Source organism: Calypte anna, chromosome 6, assembly GCF_003957555.1.
Source record: "Calypte anna isolate BGI_N300 chromosome 6, bCalAnn1_v1.p, whole genome shotgun sequence".
Taxonomy (NCBI): Eukaryota; Metazoa; Chordata; class Aves; order Apodiformes; family Trochilidae; genus Calypte; species Calypte anna.
In genome coordinates, this window is record NC_044252.1 from 31,632,357 (window position 1) to 31,652,691 (window position 20,335).

The 20,335-nt window shown below is 44.2% G+C and overlaps 3 protein-coding genes across 6 annotated transcripts in view; 2 read left to right on the forward strand and 1 right to left on the reverse strand.

Annotated features, from left to right (window-relative positions):
- PSTK (phosphoseryl-tRNA kinase) lies at window positions 1–4,974 on the forward strand. Its single transcript, XM_030453696.1, has 7 exons — window positions 1–16; window positions 501–835; window positions 990–1,257; window positions 1,601–1,799; window positions 2,212–2,287; window positions 2,742–2,835; window positions 3,679–4,974. Exons 1-7 carry the CDS (start codon window positions 1–3, stop codon window positions 3,882–3,884), a joined length of 1,194 nt encoding a protein of 397 aa, XP_030309556.1. The 3' UTR covers window positions 3,885–4,974.
- On the reverse strand, window positions 4,867–19,285 carry IKZF5 (IKAROS family zinc finger 5). Of its 3 annotated transcripts, XM_030453759.1 has the most exons (7): window positions 19,136–19,150; window positions 17,841–17,904; window positions 17,170–17,236; window positions 15,694–15,788; window positions 15,112–15,275; window positions 14,648–14,830; window positions 4,867–9,917 (listed from the first exon to the last, which is right to left on the reverse strand). In XM_030453759.1, exons 5-7 carry the CDS (start codon window positions 15,242–15,244, stop codon window positions 8,974–8,976), a joined length of 1,260 nt encoding a protein of 419 aa, XP_030309619.1. In that variant the 5' UTR covers window positions 15,245–15,275; window positions 15,694–15,788; window positions 17,170–17,236; window positions 17,841–17,904; window positions 19,136–19,150; the 3' UTR covers window positions 4,867–8,973. The 3 variants fall into 3 exon arrangements, with proteins under 3 accessions (XP_030309619.1, XP_030309617.1, XP_030309618.1); XM_030453757.1 differs by lacking the exon at window positions 17,841–17,904 and having other exon boundaries at window positions 19,136–19,285; XM_030453758.1 differs by lacking the exon at window positions 19,136–19,150 and having other exon boundaries at window positions 17,841–18,028.
- ACADSB (acyl-CoA dehydrogenase short/branched chain) overlaps window positions 18,740–20,335 on the forward strand; it is an 18,276-nt gene continuing 16,680 nt past the window's right edge. The window contains exon 1 of one of the 2 annotated variants that reach the window (XM_030453755.1): window positions 18,740–19,006. Coding sequence is in view for 1 of the 2 variants with exons in the window: in XM_030453753.1 (XP_030309613.1) it covers window positions 19,332–19,373 (42 nt within the window). In the remaining variant the exon portion in view is untranslated. Of the gene's footprint in view, window positions 19,007–19,313; window positions 19,374–20,335 lie in introns of those variants that run through there. The other variant, XM_030453753.1, reaches the window with a different exon arrangement.

The window sequence follows — 20,335 nt, forward strand, 5'->3', positions numbered from 1 at the left end:
ATGGATGTGTGCACAAGTGAGTGAATCAAACACCAACCATGTTCAGGTGCAAACTCTGGGACTAGGAACCAGCAAAGCAGTGAATAAATTATGGAATGACATTACCAGTAAAATATTTCTAGTCCCTTTCGTAGCCATTTCAGGTAAGAGCTGGATGAAAGCACCCAAAATACACCACAAGCAAAAATCTGCCCCCTCAAGGAGTGTCTCCCACAGAACCGCCGGCTTTCTTAGCTCCTTAGAACCCTAATTCTTTAAATGTCACCCGAGCATCCCTACAGTGAGGCCTCATTAGCAAGCACACCACACTAATATAATTTAACATTAATCACCACTGCCGCCACACTCCAGCCGGATCTTCTGACCACCCAACAGGCCCGCCGATGGGCACACGCGGCACCCCCCAGCCCTCCTAAGGATTCCGGTTCACCAACCCCTATCCCCGCATTTTTTATCAGAATAAATAGAGAATAAAGCACTGAAAACCCCTCCGGACTCAGATCCCGCCCTTCCCCGCCCCTCCCGCCGGGCCGGCCCCGCGCATGCGCACCACAGCATCCACAGCGGAGACGGCAGCCGCGGCTCCTGCGCGCTCCGGGACGCGTTGGCGGCGACGGGGGAGGCATCGGGAGGCGGCGGGCGTGCCCGGGTGGGGCTGTGCCTCCTCTGCGGGCTGCCGGCCGCCGGTAAATCCACCCTGGCCCGCGGTCTGACCCAGCGGCTGCCGCAGCGCCCGGGCTGGGCCTGCGCTCTCCTCAGCTGGGACCGACTCCTCCCGCCTGAAGCCTGCGGCCCGCGCGACACCGGGGCGGGGCCTCCGGCGCCGTCCCCATTGGTCAGTGCGCGCTCCGCTTGCCCCGCCCCCACCTTCTCATTGGTCAGCGGCCTGGCGGCTGTTGCCAGGCAACGCGGCGGGTCCGCCATGGCGGGGCCCTGGGGATGTGAGGCCTTCACCGCTCCTCTGGGTTTTCCTCCGCTTCCCTCCGCAGTTCTCCCGCTGGAAGCAGAACCGGCGCGACCTGCTGCAGTGCCTGGAATGCGTCCTGCAGGCGCTGGTCACCGGGGACCCGCTGTCACCCCCTGCCACTGCCGACCGGTCCGTCTGGGAGCGCGTCTTAGGCTGCTGCCGCGAGCAGGGGTTGCTGAGCTCCGCGGAAAGGGCGGCTGGAGCTGGGCCTGGGCCCCTCTTCCTCATCTTGGACGACAATTTCTATTACCAGAGCATGAGATATGAGGTGTACCAGCTGGCTCGCAAGTGTAATTACTCTCTGTTCCTACGCATGAGGATGGTAAAAGCTTTGCAGGAAGCTGAGAGCACTCGAACTGCTCTTGTAGTTAGAACCCTGTTATATAGTAAGCATCAGCATCACTTTATTACTGTATTATTATAAACAGTGAGGTCACTTAAAGCCTTTTTTACCTATGTGAATCCCCAAAATTACACTTTAACAGCCGCAGAGGTAAAAATTGTGTTAGGTTTTACCTCTGCATTCTTTGGTGTACAAGTACCTCATTCCTGTAAAGCTTTTCCCATCCATGTTGCACTCAGACATTTTTACTTCCAACAGTTTAAAGGCTCAATTGTTTTATGTCCTTTTAGATTCCTTGAGCTTCTGCCAGATATTTTTAGAGTGTCCACTCGAATGCTGCTTGCAGAGAAACCGTCTAAGAAGTCACCCAGTGCCTGACCAGACAATATCTTTAATGGCAACGAAAATAGAAATCCCTGATCTGCAGAAAAACACTTGGGAACAGCACAGCCTCATTCTGAAAAACTCTGACTGCACTTCAGAGAATGAGTAGGTTACTGTGTTGACACCAGGGTTTTCACAGATGGGTGGGAAGAAGATTTTTAGTCTGTGGAAGCAGGGTGTAAGAAGTGTTCCATATGGTGATTTTGGGAAACCAGTCAATGGCACACAATAGGTGCCAGATGGTGGGAACTCACAGCCACCATTCTTGGCAGAGTTAAGCTCAAAATTAACTGCACTTCTCAAGTCATCTGGAAAATTTATGCAAATTGCCCAAAACATTAAAGCTGGAAGTAATTGGCTGTAGTTTTAGCTGTAATTGTTTTCCACCTAACTGGCTGTGTAAAGATTATTTCATTGATTGCTTCCTAAACTTAACTGCACACTTGCTTCTTTTTCCCTGTGATGAGGTGTCTTCACAAAATGGATGTGGTTTACTCTTTTGTTTGTTTTTTTTTAGTGAGCAGATAATTAGTTTGCTGGCCACTGCTTTGGAAAATCCAGTGCAGCAAAATGAGGAAAACACTGAGCAAAAGGTAAGACTGCCTGTCTTCACAGTCACTGCTTTTTCAGAGGGTGGGATGGGTGAGTGAGTGACTTCTTCCTGAGCTGGCTGCAGAGCACCAGGATGCCAGAAACTGAAAAAATTACCTCATTTCTTGATTGCAAAAACATACACAGGAGATAAGCCCTACTCAAAACAGGTACTTGTCACCTTACTAAGTGAAACCACTGGATTACCTTTAAGAACACTGCTAAAGGTTCAGAGTAGTAAAAAGATTTTTGGAGCTGTCCCATCCCCCTGAGGAAAACAATGAAAATAATGCTTGCTTCTCACCAGTGCCAGTCACTCAGGCAACCCTACCTCTTCCCTGCCTCAAAGGGGTGCAGTGTGCCAGTGGCTAGAGGGGTTGTTTTGAGAGACAGCCTGAGTCCAACCTGACCTGTTGGGATGTGTATTTTTCCTTTTCTGTTGGTCACCCTGGGCAGGAAGCAGACAGAGTGCTCTGTGCAGCCAGTGCTGTCCATCAGGCTGATCAGAGCTGCAGGCGCCTCATCTCTCAGGCAATGAAGGATGCAAAAGGTAAGGGGAGGATGTTCTGGGTGGTCACTGACAGCCCAAGACTAAACCTCTGCAATTCCTGAAGAGTTCATAGAATCATAGAATTGGCTGGGTTGGAAGGGACCTCTGAGATCATCAAGTCCAACCCTTGATCCACTCCTGCTGCAGTTCCCAGCCCATGGCACTGAGTGCCACATCCAGTCTCTTTTGAAATATCTCCAGACACGGAGAATCCACTACTTCCCTGGGCAGCCCATTCCAATGCCTGATCACCCTCTCCAGAAAGAAATTCTTTCTCATCTCCAACCTAAACCTCCCCTGGCACAACTTGAGACCCTGCCCTCTTGTCTTGCTGAGAGTTGCCTGGGAAAAGAGCCCAACCCCCCCCTGGCTCCAACCTCCTTTCAGGGAGTTGGAGAGAGTGATGAGGTCTCCCCTGAGCCTCCTCTTCTCCAGCCTCAACACCCCCAGCTCCCTCAGCCTCTCCTCATAGGATCTGTGCTCCAGTCCCTTCACCAGCCCAGTTGCCTCCTTTGGACCTGCTCCAGCACCTCAATCTCCTTCCTGAGCTGAGGGGCCCAGAACTGGACACAGGACTCAAGCTGTGGCCTCACCAGGGCTGAGTACAGGGGCAGAATCCCTTCCCTGGACCTGCTGGCCACGCTGTTCCTGAGCCAGCCCAGGATGGCATTGGCCTTCTTGGCCACCTGGGCACACTGCTGGCTCATGTTCAGCTTCCTGTCAATCCAGACTCCCAGGTCCCTTTCTGCCACTCTGTGCCCAGCCTGGAGCTCCCCATGGGGTTGTTGTGGCCAAAGTGCAGGACCTGGCACTTGGCCGAGTTCAGCCTTCATTTTCTTTTAGGCCAAAACGTGCTTCCGAGTGAGATGAAGAGCCTGGCAGAAGAGCTCAACAGACTCAAAGCAGAGTTTTTGGAAGGCTTGCGGCAAGGAAATAATTTGAAAAACCAAATGAACACACAAAATCAATGTTCTGACTCTCCCACGAGTGTGATTTCTTCATTCCAACAGGAGGTAGCCAATGTAGTTAATAAATATGTTTTAAAATAATTAAAACAGAATGGTTTTAAGAGTCCAGTGTGTTTAAAAAGAGCTGAGAAACACAGCTGCTGTCTCTGGAGGCTTGTGCCTTCTCTAAGTCCTCTCCCCATGTTGTGGAAGAGAAACATTCCAGCAGATTCTGACTGTGAAGATCAAACCAACAGCAAATCATCCTGTATTTGAATTTCACAGAATCACAGAAAAAAAAGAACACCTAAAAGTCCTCTTGTCCTGTTTTCCTGCTTACAGCAGGACTAACTTCAACCTGGATCAGCTTTCTCAGAGCCTCTTCCAGCAGAGGTTTTGAAGAGCACCATGGAGGGTGCCCTGTCCTGCTCTGCCAGAAAAAATGAGTGTTTCTAGAGAAAACTGGACATACCTGGGAAGGAACAAAAAAAAAACAAGAAGTGAGATGGGTGGCTCTCAGCTTCTCTGCCTGTTTCCTTGACAGAAATGGCAAAAAAACAGAAACTTGAGAGCTGCAGTCATGTTCCCACACATGTAGGATTAACTTGGACATCCAAAGGAACTTAAAATTTGGGGCCACCTTCAAAATGTCCAATATCATAGAAATTCCATATGAAGCAACAAGCACCTCACTGGGACAAAACCTCTGATTTCAGACGTAGAAGTGCTCTTGAGAAGAAGGAAAGATGAGTGTGAGGAAATAAAGTTGAAAGATGACCAAGTGTGCAAGATTAACAGTGAAAAGGAATGAGAGTGTCCTGGTTCAGCTCTGAAATGAAGCATTTTCACATCAAACATAAATGAACTGTTCCTTGCTTACCCAGAAGGTAAGGTTACCTTCCTGCCACAGTTCACCAGTTCCACCTGTTGAAGCAGATGCAATTAAGAATTAACATGGGACTTAATTAGAAAGTGTTATTTTATTCATATCTTACAAAAGCAAAGCTTCACAACATGAACTACACTAGATATAGTTATTTCAGAATTAGCCTTTTCATCTGAAAACATTCACTACACAATAAAATTTATTTTACAACTCTAACAGGCTTAATTTTTTTTTTTTTTGCATACAAAATATGCTCTTTACACTGAAATACAGATTATTAACAGAGCAAGTACTTCTAAGCACATACACAAAGATTGCTCCATGAAAAATGCTTCAGCAGGGAATAGATTTCCTGCAGCAGAACATCCATTTGCTGTAGATTTTCAAAGAAGCTTAAAATTAATAGAAAACTTGCCAGTGAAGACTCCTAAATTACATTCCCTTTGTCAAAAAGAAACAAAAAACAATCAAGCAAACCTCCCAAACACTCTGGAACAAAACAAACTGCAACAAAACATTTTTTCCAGGCAGCACTAGTGGAACCTGACTTCCAGCAGAGTTTTATGTTAAATACCAATCAAGGCTTTATGTCCAAATCCTCATAATCTAAATATTTTATCTGTGAAAAAAACAACTCTTAGTCCTAATTAGCTGCCTCCCAGTTGGTTTAAATATTGAGATAATTACTAATATCTCCAGTCTCATATTTGCATGCTCAGTGGAATATTCAGTTTGAAAAGAAAGTTAAGTGTATTATAAATAGAGCATGTTAAAATGTCTACAAATAATCTATTAAAATAAAATAAAAAAACCCCCACAAAGTTAACATCTTGGAACTACACAACTTAACAGAGTTAAGATATGGAGAAATTTAATCTCATTCCTGACCTTCCCTGATAAAAGAAGCTAAAATGCTCATCATCACCTTAGAATATAAGGATCTGGGTTTAAAAAAGCAAAAAACAAACAAAGAAACCAAACAGCAAATAATTTGGTGTAGGGCAGCACATGGGGAACTCAGTATGAACAGCCCTAACCCAGGGCTCCGTCCCTCGTTCACTCTAAGGCTTTCTTGTGCATGGGAATAGTCAGGATCCTGCTCTGAAATGATTTTCCAGTCCTAATTCTGGTCTTACTCTCTCTTACTTTTCATACAAAAGTAAGAAAAACCAGCATGAAAACACACCTACCAAACCCACTTGGTAGACAGAAGGAAACAGACTCAGTCAGGGCACTGTTTGGCACAACTGAAGACACAATATTATGTTGAAAAACAATTTAAGGATTCCAGTCCTGAGGGGTGCCATGCTGTGAAGGAGAAACTGAGGGGGTTCCCTCAGTTAAAGGATGAAGACCAAAGCCTGAGGCTGCCCAAGGACCCCCTGCAAACCCCAGCCTGCACAAGGGAAGACAGGAAAAGATTTTTAAAAAAATTTTTATCACTTTCATTTCATGAAAGCATTTAATTTTATTTTCCACTCACAGATATTGGAGCTAATTTTGTTTTCCTTGGGTACTCTGACACAGAAAGAACAGTATTAAGCCAGCAGTATTAAAATATGCCCAAGCAGCAATTTGCATCATTTGGAGCTAAGGGGATTTTTTTCCACACTGAGTTTTATTATGAAGAACAAATGCTCCTCTGTGACAGAGGATCCCTTCCTAAATGAGGGCTCCTTGCCATGCAGGCTTCCTCTTGCCCCCAGAAACCTCTCTATTATTATTATAACCTAAGTTATTCTCCTATGTATAATTCCTTTCCATTTTCCTACCTAAAATTCCTTTCAGGGGCATCATGGTTCAGAAGTCATTTTTCTAACCCATCAAATCAATAACCTACCCAAAAAGAAGTCTCTTAACATTTACAGGCACTGCCAATGAAACTCCCAATGGATCAGAAGCCAGGTAAGTAGGGAATGGGAAAGACAAAATCCCAAACATTCCTGCACAGGGGAGTTCATCTCCCTGCTGATACCAAGGGGGAGAAAGGCTGGAGCTGTAAACCAAGGAGAGCCTGGATGTTGTGATGGACATGGGAAGGTGTTCCCTGGAGCATCACCATGTCAGAGTTTTCCTTGGAGCTGCTAAGAACAGAAGTTTCCATCAGCTATCAAAAAGCAAAGAAAATTCCCTCTATAAATGACTAATTGTAATGTCCTGCAACAGTAACATCTCATGTTCCAATATCATGTTTTAGCCAAATTTAGATTTTAAGATGTGTCAGTATCTGATCAAAAGAGAGGGATCATTTCTACATTACTCTTTTACTGGAAGCATCATGTTACAAAACCTGTACAGGAGCAGTAACTGCCAACTGGGTTCCAGTTCAGTCAACTTCTAGTCCTTAAAAAAAAGAACAGTTTTGCTTATAAAGGAAATTTTAAAGGTATTCAGCAACAGAGAATTTTTTTCAAATTATAAAAAGTGTCATTGTGAAAAATAGAAAATTACATTCTATTTTATAAATCCAAAGAAATGGATTTTCAAGCATGCCTGAAACCACAAACGTTTTTAGGAGAGATAGTGTGTTAGCATTCCTCTCCACTACACTGGAAATACCTCAGTGACATATTTGACCTGCTTACTACCAGATTATGTGCAGCCCAGAATCCAGTTCCTTGAACTCATTACTTAAGCACAGAAAACTCAACAGTAGCTAAGCCAGACAGAGAGAAATGTATTTACTCCAAAAATTCCTAATTCATTAAAGCCAAAATTACTTAGAAAGCTGTAATTATCTCAATGATGGTTTTCCTACACTGAAATAATGAAGTTTTTCAACTGGCTTTGGGGTGTTTTAGTTCCTACCACAATATAAATTTGAATAAGCCAGACATTTGCTACTCAGATTCCAACATCTGAGTTTGCAAAACATTAATAAAATCTTCCTGATTATAACAAAACGAATTTGCTGCAAGAAAAAGGGGAGTAGAGAAGGGAAAAGTCAATTTGTCTCAAGACAAACTAAGGTAAAAGTGCACATCTAAATATGGGAAAAGTAACAGTTCTTCATTTTTCTGAAATGCTACAAATTCCTGGAGAGCATATCAGGAGCTTTTAATAGTTTTGCTAGGATGTTTTCTTTAGGTTTATATTAAAGTGCCTGACTGTTAGCCTAGGTGCTTCTAGAGTAAGATGTACAGTATAAAAAAACCAAACATGTGCAATGGATTTCATGTACATCTTCAGTTACCATTTAGTAATCACCATCTGAAATGCAGGCACAACCTTTGTCTACTACAAGAGCAGTTAATAAAACCCAGAAGCCCTTCCCCTTCTTTCTAGCACACAACAGATCTGGGGGAGAGGACAAAACACATAACTTAGGTGAAGTTTAAAATAAACTAGATTACTCAACTTTAAAACATACAGGCAACCTATCAGCTGTAGCTTGGCCCGAGATAAAACTGAACAAATTTTGATTTGTAAACCTCTTGTTTGTTTCTGTTAGAACTTCTATCAGCAAGACAGAAGTCTAAGTGTGCAAATCTTAAATATCTGTACAAATCAGTTTAAGGCAGTTAAAAATCTCACGGAGTATATATTAGTTCTACAAGCTCTTTATTATGATTCTCTCAAAAATTACTTCTTCTTTTGAATAACTAGCAAATGACAAGATTTTAACTCTTCCTTCCTACAAGTTTCATTCACAATAACCTGTTCTCATTTGATGGTGAGTTTTAAAATTGAAGTCAGTGTTTGAGTCCTGGCATGAAGAGTTTAGACTATACTAAACAAAACCTTATAATTAACCTTCATCAGATTAAAGCAGGTTTTACATCAATGTGAATTTGTACCTGAAAGTTGCTTCTCTTTGCTTTTCCAGTTTGCAGTAGCTAGTTTTTTAACAATAAATACACCTCCAAAGTAACCACATCTGTCATTGCATGACCCTTTTCTATTTCATGGTTAATGTATGTTGCCTTGCCCCAGTACACAGCCCAATAACTGCATCCTATGTTTCAGGAAACATGCTCTGCTTCTGCATTTGTAGAATGTTTATTGGGATTGAGTGCAAGCAACTTAGGTTTAGCAACCAAACCATGAAAATGCATTCCAGTCCTTTAAGCACTCTCAGCTTTTTGGAAAGGCTACAAAGAAAACCACAACCACATCTCATACAAAATTTCCCTGGCAAGTTTTACGGCAACACAGAAAGAAATAAATTTACCTCCTTTGTTACATTGATTAATGTGAATATTCCTTGTGGGAATGTGCAAGCTTTCCTTCAGCAAGTATGAAAAATATACTGTCATATGTTAAAAAAAAAACAAAAAACAAACCTAAATGAAAGTGTGTGCTCAGTCAATGCTGATTATGTTGGCCTCTTGCAAAATGGCAGGCAAAGTCATACTTGTTTTTACACTTGCACCCACATATGTTGCACTGGAAAGGATTTTCAAATCCATGACATCCCATGTGAATAGTATAAAGGATATTGTCTGCAAAGTACATGTCACAGTGCTGGCAGTGATGCAGAAGCTGAGGGTCCTGAACGGGAAGGGTTGGAGCTGGAGTACTGGGCTGACTGTTACTTATACTGGGAGTACTGGTGTGGGCACTGCGATCACTGCTGGGCCCTGCCACAGGGCTGTAGTTCCTTTGATTGTGTGTAGGCCGAGGATCTGGGCTGGTTGGAGATGAACTCTGAGGAATATTTGCTGACACAGCTGAGACCACTGCGGGTGCAGCAGGCTGCTGCATCATGAAAGGCTTTTCATCTTGACAGGAAACAACGTCAGGAGAGGCTGGATTTTGGTTTTCGGGTGGCAAGCTAGATAATTGTCCAGCTAAGGTAGAGAGTTGGTTTAAAGGATTATCTACCATCAGGTCTTGTGGATCTCTTGGTAACCCACTGCTCTGGGCTGGTTTGGTCATGCTGTCATACGCCTCAGTCTGGATGTTTGGGATTTCATGAGTGAAATCGTTAAGGTAGTCTGGTTTCTGAACCACCATGGAAGGTGGACTCAAATTAATTAATGCTCTCCTGCTGTACCCCAAATTGCTGGTCTTCTTCTGCAGAACCCCCCACATCTTCTTGCTGCTCAGGGAAGACCTCGTGCTCTTGATAGGCACCATTTTGTGCTTGCGCCGGCGGTGGTGGGACAGGTTGCTCCTGTCACTGCAGCGAAAGGAGCACAGTTCACACTTGTAGGGTTTTTCACCAGTGTGTGACCTCATGTGAGCTTCCAGGTGACGTTCATAAGCTGAAGCAAAGGGACACAAGTGGCATCTGTGTGGCTTCTCACCTGGAAAATTAAAATAGATTAAATCACAGCACCTCGCAGCACGTGAAAAAAAAAAAAAAGAAAAAAAAAAAAAGGTTTTTCACAGAGCAGGGAGCTGCTAAGCAAACAGTTCAGCTTCAGCTGCTGCTCATCTTGTGTTTAGCTGCCTGCTTGGTGGGAAAGTACAATCAGACATATCTGCCTCATCCAAGTGGTGAGAAGCATAACAAAAAAGCCTGAGCAGAATTAGGGTATAAGAGATCACCTGACCAGGAATGACAGCAGGGATGTCAAGGCCTGAATGCAGTGACATCCGTGTGGTGCTCCTGGAGGGATTCAAGCTCCACCTCACCTACCCAGGACAGAAGCAGCTGGCTACAGGAATGTCTGCACACCACAAATGTGATTATTCTTAGTGATAACTGCCTTTAAACCTTCAGGGAAGGTATCCTTTCAGTATCTTCCAAGCAATCTTTCTTTTAAATATCCTGGAGCTCTTACCTAAATAACCCATGGACATGTGCATCCACTCAAGAACTCAGCTTTCAAAAAGGATCCTGTAGTTGAAGAGTTAGGAGAGAAAATAAAAGGCAGCTAATCCCTGGAGAGCTGTGTGCTCTCTCAGACCTGATAGTACCAGGCACACTCCCTCCTGACAGGCAGAACCTCACTCTTCTCTTAAATGATACTTAGATACTTGCATTAACACTTTTAAAAGTATTTAGAAAACTTTGAAACATTATTACAGGCCAACACATTTGGAATATAATACTTTGAGACTTCTGAATTCCTTTTTTAGATCCAAGACAGCAATGTCAGAAATGCCAGAAAGATTTCATGCATGTTCAGGTGCTGAAATGAAGCATTATCTTATTTTCCTATCTAAAAAGCCAGGTCAGTTTCTAAGTCACTGTTGTGCAACTGACCCTTTTGTGACACAGCTCAGCAAGCTCCTAAAAAATGTGAGTGGGCTCCTTCTCTTCAGCCTTCACATTTTCTCTGAAGCCTTTTTTGCTATTTGAAATACAGGGCAACCCAGCTGCTTTGTGGCTTTCAAAATCCATCTAAAACAACTTTAAAAGCCAGATACCTGAATGCAGATCACACTGCAAGCATGGGGCTGGCCCCATAGGATGGCACATGATGGATGCAGAAATCCCTTCCCATGTTTAGCAGCTGAGAGCTGGGAATCACAACCCAGGATACAGAGTGGAAGATTTATTTTTTTTTTCCCTACCTCACTGGCTCTTCAAGAAGAAAGACAGCAATTTCTGTGCCACCTCTAAGAAGCTTATATTTGCACCAATTAAAACCATGATTCCTCCCTAAGCATGTGTATGTATTCACATGCACATATATATGTGGGGGTGTGGGTAAAGATCTGGAGATTTGACACCAGCAGTGGTGTAAAAAAGCTGCCAAACTCACTGCATTCACAACTTGTCAGCCTGCATGGCTTTATGTAATTCCCAACTGGTTACACAGAGATGGAAGATTTGCATCCCATGCTGCACACCCTGAACACAATACAGTTGGTGAGCTACTAATTATTCTGCTGTCAGACTCAGCATGGAGTTAATTCTACTCTAAGTCACACTTAATAATGGTTGCATGGTCATGCCTGAGTAATTACTTTGGCAGATACCTTGCTGCACTTGCATGTTACCCAGGATGCATTCTCTGTTTACTGACATTGCTCTGAGGCTACCAGTCATCTATCACTTTTTATTTTAATACTGATTCAGGCACTCTAAGCCTTTAAAGTCCATGCAATCCATCTCTTGGCCCTTTACCAGGCTCCCCCACCATGCTTCTGAGCAAAACAACACTCAGGTCTTGGACCTCCTTGTCCTTAAGTGAAAAAAAAAAAAGACAAACCCAAGAAAAACAAACCAAAGAGGAAATAAGTAAAAATAAAATAAACCAAACCAAACCTTTTCTTGAACTCCTCTCTCTCTGTGCAAAGAAACTCAGTGGAGCTTTCTGAAGAGCCACTAAAGTAATGTCAAAAATGGTGTTGCCATCAGGACAGCACAGTGTGGTATTAAAGTAAAGGGTGTTAAATATCTTGTAAAAGAAGAAATACTGCAGGAAAACAAAAAAGCCATGGCAGCCTGAGATTCTTGTCTCTGTATTGCAAAACTGAAGAGACTTCATGAAGCTCTCATCATTGTACAGTCACTGATTCTTCATCAGGCATCAGATACATCTGAAGCAATAATCTGGCCATAAAGTGCTCACAGTGAAGGTGTGTCCAAACTGTGGAAGCATTTTGACAGGCAGAGACCCTCTCTGTACCCCCCTCTCACTGCTAACCAGCTTTCTGAAACTGAACTAATTTAGGCCACAGGATTTTTTGCAGTAGAGTGATGCATGCCTTCCATCTGGCTGCCTCTTCCCAGCACTTCTGTCCAAGTTTCTTAGCTCATATGTGTCATGCATTGACCCTCTGATAAGAGGAACACCTGCAGCAGTACTGGCACAAAAGTCATCCCATATGTAAAGCTCTGTTCTGGTGGAATACTAATAATATCCAACACTACAACCAGGAGAAACAACTCAAAACAGCAGTCAAAGCATTATAAACCCCAAAATTTTGTATCTCATGGAATGTTTTCTCCTGAATAATGACCACCAAGTCAGATTTTTTTTTATTTTTCTCAGCATCCCAGTTTTTGGTTGGAGTCTTTCCTGCTTTTTAATGTACTTCACTGCAACTGTGCTAAAACACTCATCTGTAGTGTTGTTTTGCTACCTCTAACTACTCAGTAGCCTCTACTGCCTGAAGTAGCTGCAGGACAAGAAAGCATTCTGAAAACAGGAAAGAATAGTAACCCAAGATCAGAGAGTATAAAAAAGGCAGACAGCTTCCTAGAATAAGAAAAGGAATGCTGACACTTTATCAATATCCTCATCTACTCTTAAAGATTTTTTTTTTCTTTTTGCCCTCTAGTATGGCTAAAATTTATGACATTTGGTAATAAGTATTAATGCATTATTTCAGTTATTCTGTTAAAGAAACTTCACACACACCAAAGCCACCACAAAATCTCCAACAACCAGGAAACACATGATACCAACATCTTCCAGGAGCAATTTGTTTCCTGCCACAGCTCTAGCAGGCCATCTGCTCCTGTTGACTACTGGCCAGCAAGAACTGGGGGCTTGGGGATACAAGTTTTTAGATGGCAATAGCTATGTGCTCCTGAAAATACATGAACCTTTCAAACTGATGTTACTGCTGTGTCTTTAAGTAGCATTTAAAAGTCATCCTAAAGTGCTACAGGGAGCTGCTGTCTGCAGTGCAGTTTCTCCTGCTACACAACTCTCATTTCATGAGCCCAGAAACAGAGCTGCACAGAGTAAAGCTGTTAAAACAAAGAAAAAAACCTCTTGCTCTCCAAATGGTAGGTGAAGCTGTACCTTTGCTTTATGAAAAATTAGACCAAAAATGCTCCAAAATACACCTCTGTTTTGCAGCAAACCATGGCATTAACACTATGCCCAAATGCTGGTGCAGAAGCCACAGTTTTTTATCCACTACTGAACCTACACAGAATTTCCACTAGGAATCTGAAAACAGCAACAGCTACACACAGAGGTAGCTCAGAGTAGCACAAGAGAACTTACAAGATCTTCAGAGTCTGAACCTTGTAACTCTTCGGGTTTTGAGGTTGCCATTTTCTTTTCCTTTACACCTTGTAAACACAAACCAACAGTGCAGGGCCAGCACAGGGCCCAAAAAACATCCTGGGAGTTACTGTAGAAGCCTTGGTTCACAGCAGTGAGAATCTGACCAACAGGAACCATACAATTACACCCAAGTTGCAACATGTTTCCTATAAAGTGAATCTCAGAATGCCACCTACACAAGAGCACTGAAATTACACACTTCAAAGATTTGGGACAGTCCATACCAGATTGGAAAACTGTAAAAACTTCCATTCTTTGCATAAGGATTTTTTTTTTTCTTACAATTCCAGTCAGCAGACATAAAATCTCCTGCATTAGTCAAACAGACTTGGTAGGTGCCACAGTCAGACTTCACAAGGACCTTTCATTTGTCTTCTCACATTTGGCAAGAAGTCAGAGCTGACTTCATTAAGAGTTCAGGATATTCCAACCTTCATTGCAAGTTTTGCTTTTCAACTTTATAACCCCAACAGCAGCAGATGCTCTTAAGCCACAGTCATTTTTCTATTCATTACTGTTGTCTTATCACTTACTTGATATGTTCTCACATTTTAATTCTCTACCAATAAGAAAGCTTTATTCTTATTACCATGTTTTGTATTTGCACATTAAAAATGTTGTATAAAACAGGAATATTTTCCTAGCTAAACAGAGGAAGGAAAGCCCCTATAAACATCCACGTGGCACCAGGGACAGTTTTCACTTTTCTGACTAGCAAGGAAAAACTGCAAGTTACCTTTAGGGCCCTTCAGTTTACACTTCAATTTAACTCCCCTGCTAAACTACACTCCCATATATAGTTACTTCAAATCCAGAAGTCTGCATTAATAGAATTTCTGACTAGCAAGGAAAAATTAAGTGGAAATTTGCATAATCTAAACTGCTAGATGGCACAACTTTTTTTTAAAGTCTAATAAAAAAAAAAACAAAACAATTCTAATTGTTGAATAAGTAAGAACTATCAGACTGCCTGAAGATGCTAACTCCCTGAGTGCAAACTGTAACCTGGAGTTAACACCACAGTGTCCCACAGCAGAGCCCTGCACAGTATTTCATACCTGTATGGATCCTGATGTGTTCTATGAGCCGGGCTGTTCCCTTGCTGGCATAGTTGCAGTATCGACACTTTAACTTCCCATCAAATGTCCTTTCAAAGCCATCCACTAACATTCCTGAGTTTTCATCCAGGGAAACTTCAACAGAAGGATGGTCGAGACCATTCTGATCACCTTCTGTCCCAGCTGTGAACAACCCACCAGAGATTTCAGCCAAGAATCAGAGGATATTATCCACCGTGCTGCCAGAACACACCAGGCTTTTGCTTCTGCATGCTCTTGGTCTTTAAATACACAGAACTATTGAAACAAAACTTGACTAAAACAAAGGTATATACACATCTTTAAGAAAAACACTGTTGGAAATGCTTCCATGCAATTATAGTATAGTCTGCATAATTATCTGGAGTGTAAACAGTGCAGTCATTCCCAAAAAATAAAATTGGGTAGCACTGAAATGAGCTTACCTGCTTGAAGAGGCTCTGTCTCCTTGTCTCCACTAACTGATCCAGAAATCATATTTACATGGTGAGTCTGCTGGGTAAGATATTCCTGAAAATCTTTTACAAAGTCCAAAGGCTCTGGCTTCTTTTCACCCATATTCACTTTTAACGTTTACAAATTCCTGTGCCTGGAAGGAAAAATATTTTCAAAACACAAGTTTCATTGAATTTGAATGCATTCATAAAAACAAGTTTGCTTTTGGTTTTATTACAGGTTTTTTGTTGTTGTTTGGGGTGGGTTTTTTGCTTTGTTTGGGTTTTTTTTTGTTTGTTATTTGTTTGTTTTGGATTTTTGTGGTTTTTTGTTCACTTTTGTTTTGTTTGTTTGGTTTGCTTTTTAAGTGAAGCATTACTTCTACCATTCAGCATGACTCAATGCACAAACTGCCAACACTATTTTTAGAACTTTTAACTCATGGAAGTTCACCAGATACTTATGGGAAAACCATTTTCAGCAACAGTAACATTAGTAATGATATTTAATTGGATGATGACAATCAAAATTAACTTGTTTTTTTGTTTGGTTGGTTCTTAAATGGATCATACCTGAATTTCAGTTCCCTGCTAAGTAGCAAACATGCTCCAAAGTCTACTCCAAACAGGTTAGACAGAAAGCACAGATCCCAGTTTCTCTGCTTTCCCTGGAAGGAAAAAAAAAAAAAAAAAGGAAATGTCACAGAATCATAGAATGTCAGGGGTTGGAAGCGACCTCTGGAGATCCCCCAGTCCAACCCCCCTGCCACAGCAGGATCACCCAGGGCAGGACACACAGGAACACATCCAGGTGGGGTTGGAAATTCTCCAGAGGAGACTCCAGAACCTCTCTGGGCAGCCTGGGCCTGGGCTCCCTCAACCTCACAGTAAAGAAGTTTCTCCTCAAGTTCAGGTGGAACTTCCTGTGTTCCTTAAACCCATTATTCCTTGTCCTGTTACTGGGCACCACCAAAAAGAGATTTGCTCCTTCCTCTTGACACCCACCCCTCAGATATTGATAGACACTGAAAAATCCCCTCTCAGCCTCCTTTTCTCCAGGCTGAACAGCCCCAGGGCTCTCAGTCTTTCTCCATAGGAGAGATGCTCAGGTCCCTTCATCATCCTCATAGCTCTCTCTTGGACTCTCTCCAGCAGATCCCTGTTTCTCCTGAACTGAGGAGCCCAAAACTGTTTACAGTGCTCCAGGTGTGGTCTCACCAGGGCAGAGTGGTCAGTCAGCTCAGTATTCTTGCCAAATTCCATAACTTGTATGAAAGAAACTTAGGAAAAATATATATCTTTTGAAAGACAGGTTCTAACTTAAACTGCTATAAGTTTTATTAAAACAACTGCACTTCCAGCAAAATCTTTTGAAGGACTGCATCTACTCCTTTGTGTGTTTCACTGAAAGACAATTCCATCTCACTGAGTATTTGAAGTTTCTCTGGTAAACATGTGGGTCAAAAAAATCCCAGAGATGGGTAAGTCAATTAAGGCAACTGTAATTTTGAGAAACCAAGTGAATGTCACTGATACAAGGATGGAAAGAAGCCTTATACAAAGTAATCTCAAAGTTGTCCCAAAATTTTAGTTTCCTATCCTGCTTATATTCTTACTCCATTATTTTGCACCGAAATATTTAAAATATTCACTAAAAGTCACTGGGCATATGATTTCCTGGGACATGAAAAACCTCTAGAGTCTCAATTTACAATCAGTTTGTTAAAGCAGAACTTCAGATTAAACTGGGCAAAGAGTCAGTGACATTATTACTCCTTCAGATTATTATCAGAAACAACTTGTTACATTTTAACAAGAATATATTTTTGTTTTCCGATAGCTACTAAACAAACATTGGTTACCTACACTTACAAGTTCAAGACTACATTTAAAAAGTCTCCTGTATTTTCACAGTTATTTGCAAGTGTTAGCTCATTTTTGAGATCCACATGACCATGTTCTTTCACACCATCCACCAGTGAGTCCAACTGCTATCATTATAATCACCACTAAGGTGGTTTTGAACACATCTTTATGTATCAACTTTACCCTCTTTCAGGTGTCCCCAGCCTCACTGCAGGCTTCAGTTAAATTGTGTTCCATTTGGTGGTGTCTCCTGCAACAAAACAAAGGTATCAGGATATGAATTACAGATATGGATGAGAAAACGATCAATTATTTTTACATTAAATTTAAAGAAAATTACACACAATTTTAAACATGATTGAAAAAAGATATTATTTTAGGGATCAACTGCATAAAACTTCCTTTCTGTACCTCACTGATTTAACTTGAAAACAACCTTTTTTTTTCTCTCAATGTAGGCAAGCTGCCACGGTTTAAGCACCACCTCAAACCTCTACATCTGTATGCACAAAAGTACCTCTGGTGATGTTACCTGCTATTTTTTTTTATAGATACACAGCTGGCCACTCTCCTTTTTAGGGAAGAAGGATACAGATCAGATAACTGCTGTGTCAGTACCACAAACTAGCAACTGCAATTGTCATTATTAGAAACCTGAGGAGGCCATCTCATGTTTCATTTATCTGGGCTGATCTCACCAGATGTCCCTCAACTTCTGTTTACACAGAACATTTTCTGCACAGATAACTACATCTTCTCCAGCTTCATACCCTGACAGGTAGAATACTGGTGATTCACTTCCTACAGTGGCTCAACCACTAGGATTTAACATTAATTACAGCTCTGATGCTCACTTTTTATTGTCTGAGAAGTATTACAGGACGTGCCAGGCTGAGAGGCATTATGAATAAAAGAAAGCTGCAGAAAATAATTCCGACACAGTAAATAATTCAGACACAGTAAACCCAATACTTTTAACACACACACAGTAAGAATGTGTAATAAAATTATTATAAGGAAAAAAATATGACTATGTATGGCCATGGGGAGGACTGGCAGAAAGGGGGGGGAGAGAGTGATAAAAAGAGGGGGAGTGGGAGAGTAACAAAAAAGGGGGGGGAGAGAGTGACAAGAAGGGGGGGGAGAGAGTGACAAAAAGGGGGGGGAGAGAGTGACAAAAAGGGGGGGGGAGAGAGTGACAAAAAGGGGGGGGGAGAGAGTGAAAAAAAGGGGGGGGGAGAGAGTGACAAAAAGGGGGGGGAGAGAGTGACAAAAAGGGGGGGGAGAGTGACAAAAAGGGGGGGGGGAGAGAGTGACAAAAAGGGGGGGGAGAGTGACAAAAAGGGGGGGGAGAGTGACAAAAAGGGGGGGGGGGAGTGACAAAAAGGGGGGGGAGAGTGACAAAAAGGGGGGGAGAGTGACAAAAAGGGGGAGGAAGTGTTAAAAAAACAAGGGGAGTGTTAAAAAAAGGGGGGAATGATAAAAAAGGGGGGGAGTGACAAAAAAAGGGGGGGGTGACAAAAAAAGGGGGGGTGTTAAAAAAAGGAGGAGGAGTGATAAAAAAAAGAGGGGATCTCACTGCCCCAGACTCATCTTTTTCAGTACAAATGACTTAGAATTAACCCAACGCAGGAGGAAGGATCCCAAACTCTACCCAAGCCCTTCCAGCTCCTTTCCAAGATTTTTTTTTTTGTGGGAGGGAAGAGGAGCGGCAGCCGGGCCCAGCCCCATGACACCCCCCGGTTCCCCGGCGCACGGACACCCCCACTTTGCCTCACACTTTCCTCAGACCCACGCCGCCTGCACGCGTGGGCGGGAAGCCAGGCGGCCCCGGGAGATCTCCGCCGAAATTCCCGTGTTTGCCAGAGGAGACACCGAAGGGCCGACTCAACCCCCACCTCATTCCCCTCACCCTGTGCCGGTTCCCTCCCTCCCTGGCGATCCCACAGCAGCCCCGACCCTCCCGCTCCCCTCACGTCAAGAGGAGGCCACACCGGGGGACGCCTCAGCCTCCGGGCAGGTGCGTGACGGCTGCTGCCGCTCTACGAAGGCTGCGGGGACCGCGTTGCTGCTGCTGCTGCTGCTGCAGCCGCCGGAACCCCCGCCCCGCTGAGCGCCGTGAGTGGGTGAGGAGCGGGGCAGCACTCACCACAGCAGCAGCCGCCGCCATCACCCCCCCCCGCTGCAGCCGCCGCCCGCGGCCCCCGGCGCCGCCGCCATGTTTGTTGTGTTCTGTTCTGCCGACCCGACCCGACCCGGCCCGGCCCGCCCACCGCCGCCTCGCGAGACCGCTGCGCGCGCACCGGCGGGGCGGAGACACGGGGAGGAGGGGGACGGACCCTAAGATGGCGGCGGCGGCGGTGGTTGGGCTGAGGAACTGCGCGAAGGTGAAGGGGAGAGGGGGTGGTTGTGGCGGCGCTTGTTGTGGCGGCGCTTGTTGTAGTGGCGGTGGTTGAGGTGGCGGTGTTGCTGCTGCTGGTGGTTGAGGTGGCGGTGTTGCTGCTGCTGGTGTTGCTGCTGCTGGTGTTGCTGCTGCTGGTGTTGCTGCTGGTGTTGCTGCTGGTGTTGCTGCTGGTGTTGCTGCTGGTGTTGCTGCTGGTGTTGCTGCTGCTGCTCCTGCTGCTGCTCCTGCTGCTGCTCCTGCTGCTGCTCCTGCTGCTGCTCCTGCTGCTGGTGCTGCTCCTGGTGCTGCTGCTGCTGCTGCTGGTGCTGCTGCTGGTGCTGCTGGTGCTGCTGCTGCTTTTGCTGCTGGTGGTGGCGGAGGCGGTGGTCCTGGTACTGGTGGTGGGATTCTTCTCTTCCCGGGATGCCGGCGGATCCCGCAGTTTCCCAGTCCCGGGGTACTGCTGAATGCCTTCCCGTGACTGAGCGGGCGCTGGAGGGAGCGGTGGGCTGAGGGATCCCGCCTCATATCCCACCGCACCTCCCAGCTCCGGTGAAGGCTGCCGAGGGGCTCCTGCCTGTCCCTTTCCGCCTCTGCGGTCCCGGCATCGTCCTTGCCTCCACTGAGGGCGAGGGCGGCTTCGGGTGCTCAGAGCTGGCAGGGTCTGCAGGGCTGAGGGGGCTGATTCTGCTCCTTCGCATCCTTCAGCTCCCTTCCCGCCTGGCAGTCTGTGATTCTTAGGTTTTGAGTTGGTTTGGTTGTTTATAAATATTCATTTATTTTATTTTTTTACCTGGGGGGCGCTGGGAAGGTATCAGGCAGCTTCGTGCTAAAAAAAGAAGGGAAAAAAAAAAATCTTGTTTGTGTCTTGTGAAAGGGCTCCTGGTTGGAGCAGCCCCTGGTTACAGGAGCTGTTCCCACACAAGGCATTGCACAAGACTTGCAAGAGGTTTTCTTAGCAGCTCG

Bases quoted from the DNA above. Each gene is read 5' to 3' on its own strand.
- PSTK (XM_030453696.1), top strand. The intron at 1,258-1,600 runs GTAATTACTCTC...ATGTCCTTTTAG, and splicing joins GTACCAGCTGGCTCGCAAGT to ATTCCTTGAGCTTCTGCCAG. The intron at 1,800-2,211 runs GTAGGTTACTGT...GTTTTTTTTTAG, and splicing joins GACTGCACTTCAGAGAATGA to TGAGCAGATAATTAGTTTGC.
- IKZF5 (XM_030453757.1), bottom strand. From the start codon at position 15,244: ATGGGTGAAAAGAAGCCAGAGCCTTTGGACTTTGTAAAAGATTTTCAG. The intron at 14,831-15,111 runs GTAAGCTCATTT...GGTTGTTCACAG, and splicing joins GACAGAGCCTCTTCAAGCAG to CTGGGACAGAAGGTGATCAG. The intron at 9,918-14,647 runs GTATGAAATACT...TTAATTTTCCAG, and splicing joins ACACATCAGGATCCATACAG to GTGAGAAGCCACACAGATGC.